Source organism: Entelurus aequoreus, linkage group LG19 (assembly GCF_033978785.1).
Source record: "Entelurus aequoreus isolate RoL-2023_Sb linkage group LG19, RoL_Eaeq_v1.1, whole genome shotgun sequence".
Taxonomy (NCBI): domain Eukaryota; kingdom Metazoa; phylum Chordata; class Actinopteri; order Syngnathiformes; family Syngnathidae; genus Entelurus; species Entelurus aequoreus.
Genome location: NC_084749.1, coordinates 5,810,117 through 5,823,965, shown reverse-complemented (window position 1 = coordinate 5,823,965; position 13,849 = coordinate 5,810,117). Strand labels below are relative to the sequence as shown.

Genomic DNA, 13,849 nt, shown 5'->3' with positions numbered 1-13,849 from the left:
CACAGATGTGTGAACTAGAATGTGAGAACTAGAGTTCCGCGGATGTGTGAACTAGAGTTCCGCGGATGTGAGAACTAGAGTTCCGCAGACGTGTGTGAACTAGAGTTCCGCAGACGTGTGTGAACTAGAGTTCCGCAGACGTGTGAGAACTAGAGTTCCGCAGACGTGTGAGAACTAGAGTTCCACAGACGTGTGAGAACTAGAGTTCCGCAGACGTGAGAACTAGAGTTCCGCAGATGTGAGAACTAGAGTTCCGCAGACGTGAGAACTAGAGTTCCGCAGATGTGAGAACTAGAGTTCCACAGACGTGAGAACTAGAGTTCCGCAGATGTGAGAACTAGAGATCCGCAGATGTGAGAACTAGAGTTCCACAGATGTGAGAACTAGAGTTCCACAGATGTGACAACTAGAGTTCCACAGACGTGACAACTAGAGTTCCGCAGACGTGAGAACTAGAGTTCTGCAGATGTGAGACCTTCACTGAGAAGGCAGACTGACCCAGAGTGGTCCTCCACCCTTTCACCGACTGCCGACTGATTTTGTGTCTATGGCGATACATATATCGATATCGTTGACATGCGTTGAGGCGTCTCTGCGTAAGAAAGCCACGAGTCGGCCCTTTCTCATTTCCAAGCGACGTGACCGTCCTCCTTCTGTCCGGCAGGAAGAAAGTCCACACCCTGGCCATGACGGCGGTGAGTTTCCACCAGATCGACTTCACCTTCGACCGGCGGGTCATGAGCGCCCTGCTGAACGACTGCCGCGAGCTGCTGCACCAGGCCATCAAGCGCCACCTGACGGCCAAGAGCCACTCGCGGGTCAACCACGTCTTCAACCACTTCGCCGACTGCGACTTCCTGGCCGCGCTCTACGGGCCCTCGGAGGTCTACCGCGCCCACCTGCAGAGGATCTGCAACGGCGTCAACAAGATGCTGGACGAGGGCAACCTCTGACCTCCGAGTTACCTCCCACCCCCAACCCTGAAGTTGACAATCACCAACGTTGTTTGGTTCTTGCGTGTGCCTCTCAAACACTGAAGTGCTCTCTTGCCCAAAGTCTTTCTTTCCTCACACGGCTTTTGTGTGGAAGCAAACAAAAGGCGGATAAAGTGAATGTAAAAGTTAGCGTAGCAGCCTCTCAGTCCAAAGGCACATTGCTCACTCTGTGAATCCCTCAGTCGCTTATATCTCTCACTGGGAGCGGGAAGACCATACCTTCCAAAAACATGTTTTCTATACGACTGTTGCACTCAAGCCTGAATAATGCTGTACCGTTCCTGCAAGAATGCAAGTCTGTGAAGTGGACTAATCCTGCTTAGCCTGCGTGTTACCCAAGCTAACGTTGATCTCCACTTCTACTTCTGGAGGAATGGTCTGCTTCCTAGCGGGAGCAACAAAGGGTGAGGTATCTGGGTCAAGGTCGGACCTTGCGCTTTCACAACGGAACGGTCCCGACAAAAGTGGGTCAATGGAGTGAACCGTACGCTGTTTTATTCAGGGTAACATTAGATTTTGGTCGGAAAACGGGTCGATTCGCCAGCCGGCTAGGTTAGCATCTTGCCAGGTCAACACAAGATGAGGTATTTGGGTCAAGGTCGGAACCTTGGGTCAAGCTCTGGCCTTGGTTCAACGCTTTCACAACGGAACAGTCCCGACAACTGTACGAGAGGCAGAACTTGCAACATGCTAACCAAGCTAATTGTTTCCAAATGTTTGCCAAAAAGACAGAAAGTGCAAACTGTGGTCTTTTTACCGTACCTTTCAACCATGAAGTAAACCCCCCTGATGAAAACTGTGCTAGCATTAGTATCCTTGGCTATGCTAACAAAAGCTTTTTCTTGTTGTTATCGCCCTAAAGCTGTTTTATTCAGGGTAGCATTAGATTTTGGTCGGAAAACAGGTCGATTCGCCAGCCAGCTAAATTAGCGTTTTGCCAGGTCAACACAAGATGAGGTATTTGGGTCAAGGTCGGACCTTGGGTCAAGGTCGGGCCTTGGGTCAAGGTCGGGCCTTGGGTCAAGGTCGGACCTTGGGTCAAGGTCGGAACCTTGGGTCAAGCTCGGACCTTGGTTCAACGCTTTCACAACGGAACAGTCCCGACAAAAGTGGGTCAATGGAACGAACCGTACGAGAGGCAGAACTTGCGACATGCTAACCAAGCTAATTTTTTCCAAATGTTTGCCAAAAAGACAGAAAGTGCAAAATATTGTCTTTTTACCATACCTTTCAACCATGAAGTAAACCCCCCTGATGAAACCTGTGCTAGCATTAGCATATCATACATTTCAACCATGAAGTAAACCCACCTGATCAAAACTGTGCTAGCATTAGCATCCTTGGCTATGCTAACAAAAGCTGTTTTTGTTGTTATCGCCCTAAAGCTGTTTTATTCAGGGTAGCATTAGATTTTGGTCGGAAAACGGGCCGATTCGCCAGCCGGCTAGGTTAGCATCTTGCCAGGTCAACACAAGATGAGGTATTTGGGTCAAGCTCGGACCTTGGTTCAACGCTTTCACAACGGAACAGTCCCGACAAAAGTGGGTCAATGGAACGAACCGTACGAGAGGCAGAACTTGCAACATGCTAAACAAGCTAATTGTTTCCAAATGTTTGCCAAAAAGACAGAAAGTGCAAACTGTGGTCTTTTTACCATACCTTTCAACCATGAAGTAAACCCCCCTGATGAAAACTGTGCTAGCATTAGCATCCTTGGCTATGCTAACAAAAGCTGTTTTTGTTGTTATCGCCCTAAAGCTGTTTTATTCAGGGTAACATTAGATTTTGGTCGGAAAACGTGCCGATTCGCCAGCCAGCTCGGTTAGCATCTTGCCAGGTCAACACAAGATCAGGTATTTGGGTCAAGGTCGGGCCTTGGGTCAAGGTCGGGCCTTGGGTCAACGCTTTCACAGCGGAACAGTCCCGACAAAAGTGGGTCAATGGAACGAACCGTACGAGAGGCAGAACTCGCCACATGCTAACCAAGCTAAGTTGGTATCCGCTAAACTGTGCTAGCCTCAGCATACCGTATCTTTCAACCATGAAGTAAACCCACCTGATGAAAACTGTGCTAGCATTAGCATCCTTGGCTATGCTAACAGACACTTGTCTCACTAAATCAGTTTTATTCAGAGTAACATCAGATTTTGGTCAGAAATCAGCTCAATTAACGAGCTAGCTCGGTTAGCATCTTGTCGGGTCTCTAAAAAAGGAAGTAATTGGGTCAATGTTGGACCTTTGTGAAAGAGTCGCCGCAGACTCGACGTCTCTCGTAGTGAGCAGACGTCACACCTTCAGCCACACCGATATCACGCTAGTCGTTTTGAATATTTCGCTAAACAAACGACAAAAAGTCCCGACAAAAAGGGGTTCAATGGAATAAACCGTACGAGAGGCAGAACTTGCTAGCGCCGTGACATGCTAACCAAGCTAAGTTGCTATCTCCAAACTTCGAAGGATGTTGGGGGGCAACTTTTAGTTTGTTTACCGCACTAAAAGTGAATTTAAACGTATCAAATCTAAACAATCTCAGCTTCTAAAAGTGACAAAGCAGGAAATTGTTCTGGTTCTAGGCCACAGACTTTTAAACGCTCCTAAAAGATGCCGTGATTTAGATACATGCCATACCTTTCAACCACCACACCTATTATGGATCTACGTGATGAAAACTCTACTAGCGTTAGCATCCTTGGCTATAATCACAGACACGTTTTCAATGTTAGCATCAGATTTTGCTCAGTTAGCCAGCCAGCTAGCTAGGTTAGCATCCTTCTACCTCTCTGCCTTTTGTGTTTGTCTGGTCTCGGTGTTGAAGAGTGCGGACATGTTGTAAGAACTGTACTAAGTAACACATGTTGTAAGAACTGTACTAAGTAACAGTTGTTGTAAGAACTGTACTAAGTAACAGCTGTTGTAAGAACTGTACTAAGTAACACATGTTGCAAGAACTGTACTAAGTAACACATGTTGCAAGAACTGTACTAAGTAACACATGTTGCAAGAACTGTACTAAGTAACACATGTTGCAAGAACTGTACTAAGTAACAGCTGTTGCAAGAACTGTACTAAGTAACACATGTTGCAAGAATTGTACTAAGTAACACATGTTGCAAGAACTGTACTAAGTAACACATGTTGCAAGAATTGTACTAAGTAACACATGTTGCAAGAACTGTACTAAGTAACACCTGTTGCAAGTACTGTACTAAGTAACACATGTTGCAAGAACTGTACTAAGTAACACATGTTGCAAGTACTGTACTAAGTAACACATGTTGCAAGAACTGTACTAAGTAACACATGTTGCAAGAACTGTACTAAGTAACACATGTTGCAAGTACTGTACTAAGTAACACATGTTGCAAGAACTGTACTAAGTAACACATGTTGCAAGAACTGTACTAAGTAACACATGTTGCAAGAACTGTACTAAGTAACACATGTTGCAAGAATTGTACTAAGTAACACATGTTGCAAGAACTGTACTAAGTAACACATGTTGCAAGTACTGTACTAAGTAACACATGTTGCAAGGACTGTACTAAGTAACACATGTTGCAAGGACTGTACTAAGTAACACATGTTGCAAGAACTGTACTAAGTAACACATGTTGCAAGAACTGTACTAAGTAACACATGTTGCAAGAACTGTACTAAGTAACACATGTTGCAAGAACTGTACTAAGTAACACATGTTGCAAGTACTGTACTAAGTAACACATGTTGCAAGGACTGTACTAAGTAACACATGTTGCAAGAACTGTACTAAGTAACACATGTTGCAAGAACTGTACTAAGTAACACATGTTGCAAGAACTGTACTAAGTAACACATGTTGCAAGGACTGTACTAAGTAACACATGTTGCAAGAACTGTACTAAGTAACAGCTGTTGTAAGAACTGTACTAAGTAACACATGTTGCAAGAACTGTACTAAGTAACAGCTGTTGTAAGAACTGTACTAAGTAACACATGTTGCAAGTACTGTACTAAGTAACACATGTTGCAAGAACTGTACTAAGTAACAGCTATTGCAAGAACTGTACTAAGTAACACCTGTTGCAAGAACTGTACTAAGTAACACATGTTGCAAGAACTGTACTAAGTAACACATGTTGCAAGAACTGTACTAAGTAACACGTGTTGCAAGAACTGTACTAAGTAACACCTGTTGCAAGAACTGTACTAAGTAACACCTGTTGCAAGAACTGTACTAAGTAACAGCTATTGCAAGAACTGTACTAAGTAACACCTGTTGCAAGAACTGTACTAAGTAACACATGTTGCAAGAACTGTACTAAGTAACACATGTTGCAAGAACTGTACTAAGTAACAGCTATTGCAAGAACTGTACTAAGTAACACCTGTTGCAAGAACTGTACTAAGTAACACATGTTGCAAGAACTGTACTAAGTAACACATGTTGCAAGAACTGTACTAAGTAACACGTGTTGCAAGAACTGTACTAAGTAACACCTGTTGCAAGAACTGTACTAAGTAACACCTGTTGCAAGAACTGTACTAAGTAACACCTGTTGCAAGAACTGTACTAAGTAACACCTGTTGCAAGAACTGTACTAAGTAACACCTGTTGCAAGAACTGTACTAAGTAACACCTGTTGCAAGAACTGTACTAAGTAACACATGTTGCAAGAACTGTACTAAGTAACACATGTTGCAAGAACTGTACTAAGTAACAGCTGTTGTAAGAACTGTACTAAGTAACACATGTTGCAAGAACTGTACTAAGTAACACATGTTGCAAGAACTGTACTAAGTAACACATGTTGCAAGAACTGTACTAAGTAACAGCTGTTGTAAGAACTGTACTAAGTAACACATGTTGCAAGAACTGTACTAAGTAACAGCTATTGCAAGAACTGTACTAAGTAACACCTGTTGCAAGAACTGTACTAAGTAACACATGTTGCAAGAACTGTACTAAGTAACAGCTGTTGTAAGAACTGTACTAAGTAACACATGTTGCAAGAACTGTACTAAGTAACAGCTGTTGTAAGAACTGTACTAAGTAACACATGTTGCAAGAACTGTACTAAGTAACAGCTATTGCAAGAACTGTACTAAGTAACACCTGTTGCAAGAACTGTACTAAGTAACACATGTTGCAAGAACTGTACTAAGTAACACATGTTGCAAGAACTGTACTAAGTAACACATGTTGCAAGAACTGTACTAAGTAACACCTGTTGCAAGAACTGTACTAAGTAACACCTGTTGCAAGAACTGTACTAAGTAACACATGTTGCAAGAACTGTACTAAGTAACACAGCAAGACTGTGTCTTCCCGCCTCCACGTGGACTCTGGCCAGCAGATCGGTCTTTGGCGTCGGCCTCATTTTGCACCCGGCTGAGAGACAACCTGAGACAGAATAGTAAATGACGGAGACGTAACAAGGAGTGTGCATAATGACGGAGACGTAACAAGGAGTGTGCATAATGACGGAGACGTAACAAGGAGTGTGCATAATGAGGGAGACGTAACAAGGAGTGTGCATAATGATGGAGACGTAACAAGGAGTGTGCATAATGATGGAGACGTAACAAGGAGTGTGCATAATGATGGAGACGTAACAAGGAGTGTGCATAATGATGGAGACGTAACAAGGAGTGTGCATAATGATGGAGACGTAACAAGGAGTGTGCATAATGACGGAGACGTAACAAGGAGTGTGCATAATGACGGAGACGTAACAAGGAGTGTGCATAATGACGGAGACGTAACAAGGAGTGTGCATAATGACGGAGACGTAACAAGGAGTGTGCATAATGACGGAGACGTAACAAGGAGTGTGCATAATGATGGAGACGTAACAAGGAGTGTGCATAATGATGGAGACGTAACAAGGAGTGTGCATAATGATGGAGACGTAACAAGGAGTGTGCATAATGATGGAGACGTAACAAGGAGTGTGCATAATGATGGAGACGTAACAAGGAGTGTGCATAATGATGGAGACGTAACAAGGAGTGTGCATAATGATGGAGACGTAACAAGGAGTGTGCATAATGATGGAGACGTAACAAGGAGTGTGCATAATGATGGAGACGTAACAAGGACTGCTTTCTTCTTCCCCCAAACTGAGTGTTTATTTAGTAGAGGCCATCTCAGGTTTCTCACCCGTGTTGCAAACTATTTTACTACAGCATTTTTTCTATTGATGTTTTTCTTCTCATTATATGTACATATCATTGTTTTGTGTGTCTTCTTTCTTATATTGTATCCAAACACCACAAATATATTTCATTTATTAAAGAATATTTTTCTTGTCTTTTTTTTTTCTTTCTTTTTTTCCATAAACTCTTCGATTTGGTATCGGCGCCGTATCATGATGCAACTTTTTCACTTGGAGTTTAGTTCAGTTGAGTCTTTATTTGAAGGGACAATGCACAGCAACATTAAAGGCCTACTGAAATGAATGTTTTTTATTTAAACGGGAATAGCAGATCCATTCTATGTGTCATACTTGATCATTTCGCGATATTGCCATATTTTTGCTGAAAGGATTTAGTAGAGAAAATCGACGATAAAGTTCGCAACTTTTGCTCGCTGATAAAAAAAAGCCTTGCCTGTAGCGGAAGTAGCGTGACGTCACAGGAGCTAGTATTCCTCACAATTCCCCGTTGTTTACAATGCAGCGAGAGATTCGGACCGAGAAAGTGATGATTACCCCATTAATTTGAGCGAGGATGAAAGATTCGTGGATGAGGAACGTGAGAGTGAAGGACTAGAGTGCAGTGCAGGACGCATCTTTTTTCGCTCTGACCGTAACTTAGGTACAAGCTGGCTCATTGGATTCCACACTCTCTCCTTTTTCTATTGTGGATCACGGATTTGTATTTTAAACCAGTGGTCCCCAACCTTTTTGTAGCTGGGGACCGGTCAACTCTTGAAAATTTGTCCCACGGACCGGGGGGGATTTTTATTTTTATTTGTTTTATTTTTTTTTTTTCATAAAGAAATACAATCATGTGTGCTTATGGACTGTATCCCTGCAGACTGTATTGATATATAATGTATATATTGTGTTTTTTATGTTGATTTAACTAATAAAAAATAAAAATTATTTATTTATTTATTTATTTTTTTTAATTTCTTGCGCGGCCCGGTACTTTTCCACTTTGCATCAGTCCATCTTAGATGAGCTCTGGCCCAGAGAAGCCGGCGGCGTTTCTGGGTGTTGTTGATAAATGGCTTTGGCTTTTTGCATAGTAGAGTTTTAACTTGCACTTACAGATGTAGCGACCAACTGTAGTTACTGACAGTGGTTTTCTGAAGTGTTCCTGAGTAGAGATGATGATAAATGCGTTAAAATGTAATATCGGAAATTATCGGTATCGGTTTTTTTTATTATCTGTATCGGGTTTTTTTTTTTTTTTTTTATTAAATCCACATAAAAAACACAAGATACACTTACAATTAGTGCACCAAGCCAAAAAACCTCCCTCCCCCATTTAACTCATTCACACAAAAGGGTTGTTTCTTTCTGTTATTAATATTCTGCTTCCTACATTATATATCAATATATATCAGTACAGTCTGCAAGGGATACAGTCCGTAAGCACACATGATTGTGCGTGCTGCTGCTCCACTAATAGTACTAACCTTTAACACTTCATTTTACTCATTTTCATTCATTACTAGTTTCTATGTAACTGTTTTTATATTGTTTTACTTTCTTTTTTATTCAAGAAAATGTTTTTCATTAATTTATCTTATTTTATTTAATTTTTTTAAAAAGTACCTTATCTTCACCATACCTGGTTGTCCAAATTAGGCATAATAATGTGTTAATTCCACGACTGTATATATCGGTTGATATCGGTATCGGTTGATATCGGTATCGGTAATTAAAGAGTTGGACAATATCGGATATAGGCAAAAAAGCCATTATCGGACATCCCTATTCCTGAGCCCATGTGGTGATATCCTTTACACACTGATGTCGCTTGTTGATGCAGTACCGCCTGAGGGATGGAAGGTGCGGTGATACCTCCAGATTCTCTGAACGCTTTGATGATATTACGGAGCGTAGATGGTGAAATCCCTAAATTCCTTGCAATAGCTGCTTGAGAAATGTTGTTCTTCAACAATTTGCTCACTCTTTTTTGCCACTTGTGCCAGCTTTTTTGAAACATGTTGCAGGCATCAAATTCCAAATGAGCTAATATTTGCAAAACAATAACAAAGTTTCCAATTCGAACATGAAAATATCTTGTCTTTGCCGTCTATTCAATTGAATATAAGTTGAAAAGGATTTGTTGTATTCTCTTTTTATTTAGCATTTACACAACTTGACAACTTCACTGCTTTTGGGGGTTTGCTGTGGGCTCACCTCCTGAATGTCATGTATCAGATGCCCCCCCCCCCCCCCCCCCCCCCCCCCACCTCCTGCGGCTCCCAGCATTGTGAGGAAGCTGTGAAAATAAACAACAAAGCCATGTGAGTGCCAAGCAATCCAAGTTGAGGTCATTTCTTTCCACTTCCTGTCGGGCCGTGCAGGAAGTGAGCGTCTCTTCTGTTTCTGGGGAGATTTCAAGCAAGTTTCTTCCGTGGTCGACACGGTGGTGCTGCGGGGAGAAAATTGGGCCCGCAGCGCGTCTGAAGATGCTCCCGGCGGCGTACTTGAAAGGTCCCCGCGCCCAATTATCCTCTCCAGCTCGTTATCTGGACTGAACACATCCTCAACTTCAGTGTGTGACTTCTCTTTGCTCCCGTGTCTCCTCTTTTCATTTGCTATATAAAAAGTCACGCTTGTTTTTGTTCTATTTGAGCCAAACTAACATTTACATGCACTCCCCCGCATATTTATGGCTTTATTTTGACTGCTTTACATGTTAAATCATTACTTCTTTGTTGGTAACTTCAATAGAGAGTAGTGTGATGGCACTAGCTACAGGCGGTAAAAACTCCTCAATTCACTCAACATTTTCCTACAAAACGAAACTTGTAAGTAATCTACTTGTTTTTTTATGCTTCAAACTGAAATATACATGTGACTGATAACTGGGAGAGGCATATACAGTATTGTTATTGTTTATGTATGTATGTACATACATATATATATATACATACATATATATATGTGTATATATATATGTGTATATATATGTATATATATGTGTATATATATGTATATATATATATGTATATATATGTATATGTATCAATCAATCAATCAATGTTTATTTATATAGCCCTAAATCACAAGTGTCTCAAAGGGCTGTACAAGCCACAACGACATCCTCGGTACAGAGCCCACATACGGGCAAGGAAAAACTCACCCCAGTGGGACGTCGGTGAATGACTATGAGAAACCTTGGAGAGGACCGCATATGTGGGTAACCCCCCCCCTCTAGGGGAGACCGAAAGCAACGGATGTCGAGTGGGTCTGACATAACATTGTGAAAGTCCAGTCCACAGTGGATCCAACACATCAGCGGGAGTCCAGTCCACAGCGGGGCCAACAGGAAACCATCCCGAGCGGAGACGGGTCAGCAGCGCAGAGATGTCCCCAACCGATGCACAGGCTAGTGGTCCACCCGGGGTCCCGGCTCTGGACAGCCAGCACTTCATCCATGGCCACCGGACCTATGCAACTCCCCCTCGCAAGGGACAGGGGAGAAGAGGAGAGAAGAAAAGAAACGGCAGATCAACTGGTCTAAAAAAGGGGGGGTCTATTTAAAGGCTAGATTATACAAATGAGTTTTAAGATGGGACTTAAATGCTTCTACTGAGGTAGCATCTCTAACTGTTACCGGGAGGGCATTCCAGAGTACTGGAGCCCGAATAGAAAACGCTCTATAGCCCGCAGACTTTTTTTTGGCTCTGGGAATCACTAATAAGCCGGAGTTCTTTGAACGCAGATTTCTTGTCGGGACATATGGTACAATACAATCGGCGAGATAGGCTGGAGCTAAACCGTGTAATATTTTATACGTAAGTAGTAAAACCTTAAAGTCGCATCTTAAGTGCACAGGAAGCCAGTGCAAGTGAGCCAGTATAGGCGTAATATGATCAAACTTTCTTGTTTTTGTCAAAAGCCTTGCAGCCGCATTTTGTACCAACTGTAATCTTTTAATGCTAGACATAGGGAGGCCCGAAAATAATACGTTACAGTAATCGAGACGAGACGTAACGAACGCATGAATAATGATCTCAGCGTCGCTTGTGGACAAAATGGAACGAATTTTAGCGATATTACGGAGATGAAAGAAGGCCGTTTTAGTAACACTCTTAATGTGTGACTCAAACGAGAGAGTTGGGTCGAAGATAATACCCAGATTCTTTACCGAGTCTCCTTGTTTAATTGTTTGGTTGTCAAATGTTAAAGGCCTACTGAAATGAATTTTTTTTATTTAAACGGGGATAGCAGATCTATTCTATGTGTCATACTTGATCATTTCGCGATATTGCCATATTTTTGCTGAAAGGATTTAGTATAGAACAACGACGATAAAGATTGCAACTTTTGGTATCTGATAAAAAAAAGGCTTGCACCTACCGGAAGTAGCGTGACGTAGTCAGTTGAACATATACGCAAAGTTCCCTATTGTTTACAATGATGGCCGCATGAAGTGAGAGAGATTCGGACCGAGAAAGCGACAATTTCCCCATTAATTTGAGCGAGGATGAAAGATTTGTGGATGAGTAAAGTGCAAGTGAAGGACTAGTGGGGAGTTGAAGCTATTCAGATAGGGAAGATGCTGTGAGAGCCGGGGGTGACCTGATATTCAGCTGGGAATGACTACAACAGTAAATAAACACAAGACATATATATACTCTATTAGCCACAACACAACCAGGCTTATATTTAATATGCCACAAATTAATCCTGCATAAAAACACCTGCGTGTTTGTTATGCTAGCTCCTAGCTCCTCTGCTAGCTCCTAGCTCCATAGAACACGCCAATACAATTCAAACACCTGATCAACACACACAATCACTCAGCCCAAAAGACCGTTTACCTAACCCAAGGTTCATAAAGCTTATATATTTTTAAAAAGTTACGTACGTGACGCGCACATACGGTCAAGTTATCGAATGTTTAGCAGCCAAGGCTGCATACTCACGGTACCTGATATTCAGCTGGGAATGACTACAACAGTAAATAAACACAAGACATATATATACTCTATTAGCCACAACACAACCAGGCTTATATTTAATATGCCACAAATTAATCCTGCATAATAACACCTGCGTGTTTGTTATGCTAGCTCCTAGCTCCTCTGCTAGCTCCTAGCTCCATAGAACACGCCAATACAATTCAAACACCCGATCAACACACACAATCACTCAGCCCAAAAGACCGTTCACCTAACCCAAGGTTCATAAAGCTTATATATTTTTAAAAAGTTACGTACGTGACGCGCACTTACGGTACGGTACGTGTTATGCTAGCTCCTAGCTCCTCTGCTAGCTCCTAGCTCCATAGAACACGCCAATACAATTCAAACACATGATCAACACACACAATCACTCAGCCCAAAAGACCGTTCACCTAACCCAAGGTTCATAAAGCTTATATATTTTAAAAAAGTTACGTACATACGCAAAAAAAAGCCAAAGCTGCATACTCACAGTAGCACGTCTGCGTCTTTGTCATCCAAATCAAAGTAATCCTGGTAAGAGTCTGTGTTGTCCCAGTTCTCTACAGGCGTCTGTGTATCCAAATCAAAAGTCCTCCTGGTTAGAGTCTCTGTTATCCGAGTTCTTCCATCTTGACTGCATCTTTCGGGAATGTAAACAAAGAAGCGCCGGCTGTGTACTGTTGTGGCTGACTACGTTCGAAAAATACGTCCATTTCGCACCGACAACTTTCTTCTTTGCTTGCTTGGCTTCCTTCTCCATAATGCAATGAACATGATTGAAACAGATTCACGAACACAGATGTCCAGAATACTGTGGAATTATGAAATGAAAACAGAGCTTTTTCGTACCGGCTTCAATGTGGAAGGCATACCCGTGTTCGTCGGGCTACGTCACGCGCATACGTCATCCTCAGAGGCGTTTCGAACCGGAAGTTTAGCGGCAAATTTAAAATGTCACTTTATAAGTTAACCCGGCCGTATTGGTATGTGTTATAATGTTAAGATTTCATCATTGATATATAAACTATCAGACTGCGTGGTCGGTAGTAGTGGGTTTCAGTAGGCCTTTAAGGTGGTATTATTAAATAGATGTTGGTGTCTAGCAGGACCGATAATCAGCATTTCCGTTTTCTTAGCGTTGAGTTGCAAAAAGTTAGCGGACATCCATTGTTTAATTTCATTAAGACACGCCTCCAGCTGACTACAGTCCGGCGTGTTGGTCAGCTTTAGGGGCATGTAGAGTTGAGTGTCATCAGCATAACAGTGAAAGCTAACACCGTATTTGCGTATGATGTCACCCAGCGGCAGCATGTAAATACTAAAGAGTGCAGGGCCAAGAACCGAACCCTGGGGAACTCCGCACGTTACCTTGACATAGTCCGAGGTCACATTGTTATGGGAGACGCACTGCATCCTGTCAGTAAGATAAGAGTTAAACCAAGACAAGGCTAAGTCTGACATACCAATACGTGTTTTGATACGCTCTAATAAAATATTATGATCGACGGTATCGAAAGCGGCGCTAAGATCAAGAAGCAGCAACATAGATGACGCATCAGAATCCATCGTTAGCAATAGATCATTAGTCATTTTTGCGAGGGCTGTCTCCGTAGAGTGATTTGCCCTGAAACCGGATTGAAAAGGTTCACAGAGATTGTTAGTCACTAAGTGTTCATTTAGCTGCTGTGCAACAGTTTTTTCGAGAATTTTGGAAATAAACGGAAGGTGGGAGACCGGTCGG

General features: G+C 42.3%; 1 protein-coding gene across 3 annotated transcripts in view; it reads left to right on the top strand.

Moving 5' to 3' along the window:
• tnfaip8l1 (tumor necrosis factor, alpha-induced protein 8-like 1) overlaps window positions 1-4,047 on the top strand; it is a 96,205-nt gene extending 92,158 nt beyond the window's left edge. Inside the window, exons 3-4 of one of the 3 annotated variants that reach the window (XR_009822009.1) lie at window positions 665-1,593; window positions 2,021-4,047. Coding sequence is in view for 1 of the 3 variants with exons in the window: in XM_062027742.1 (XP_061883726.1) it covers window positions 665-953 (289 nt within the window). In the remaining 2 variants the exon portion in view is untranslated. Of the gene's footprint in view, window positions 1-664 lie in introns of all 3 variants that reach the window. The other 2 variants (XR_009822008.1, XM_062027742.1) reach the window with 2 other exon arrangements.
• The last annotated feature ends 9,802 nt before the right edge of the window (window positions 4,048-13,849 follow it).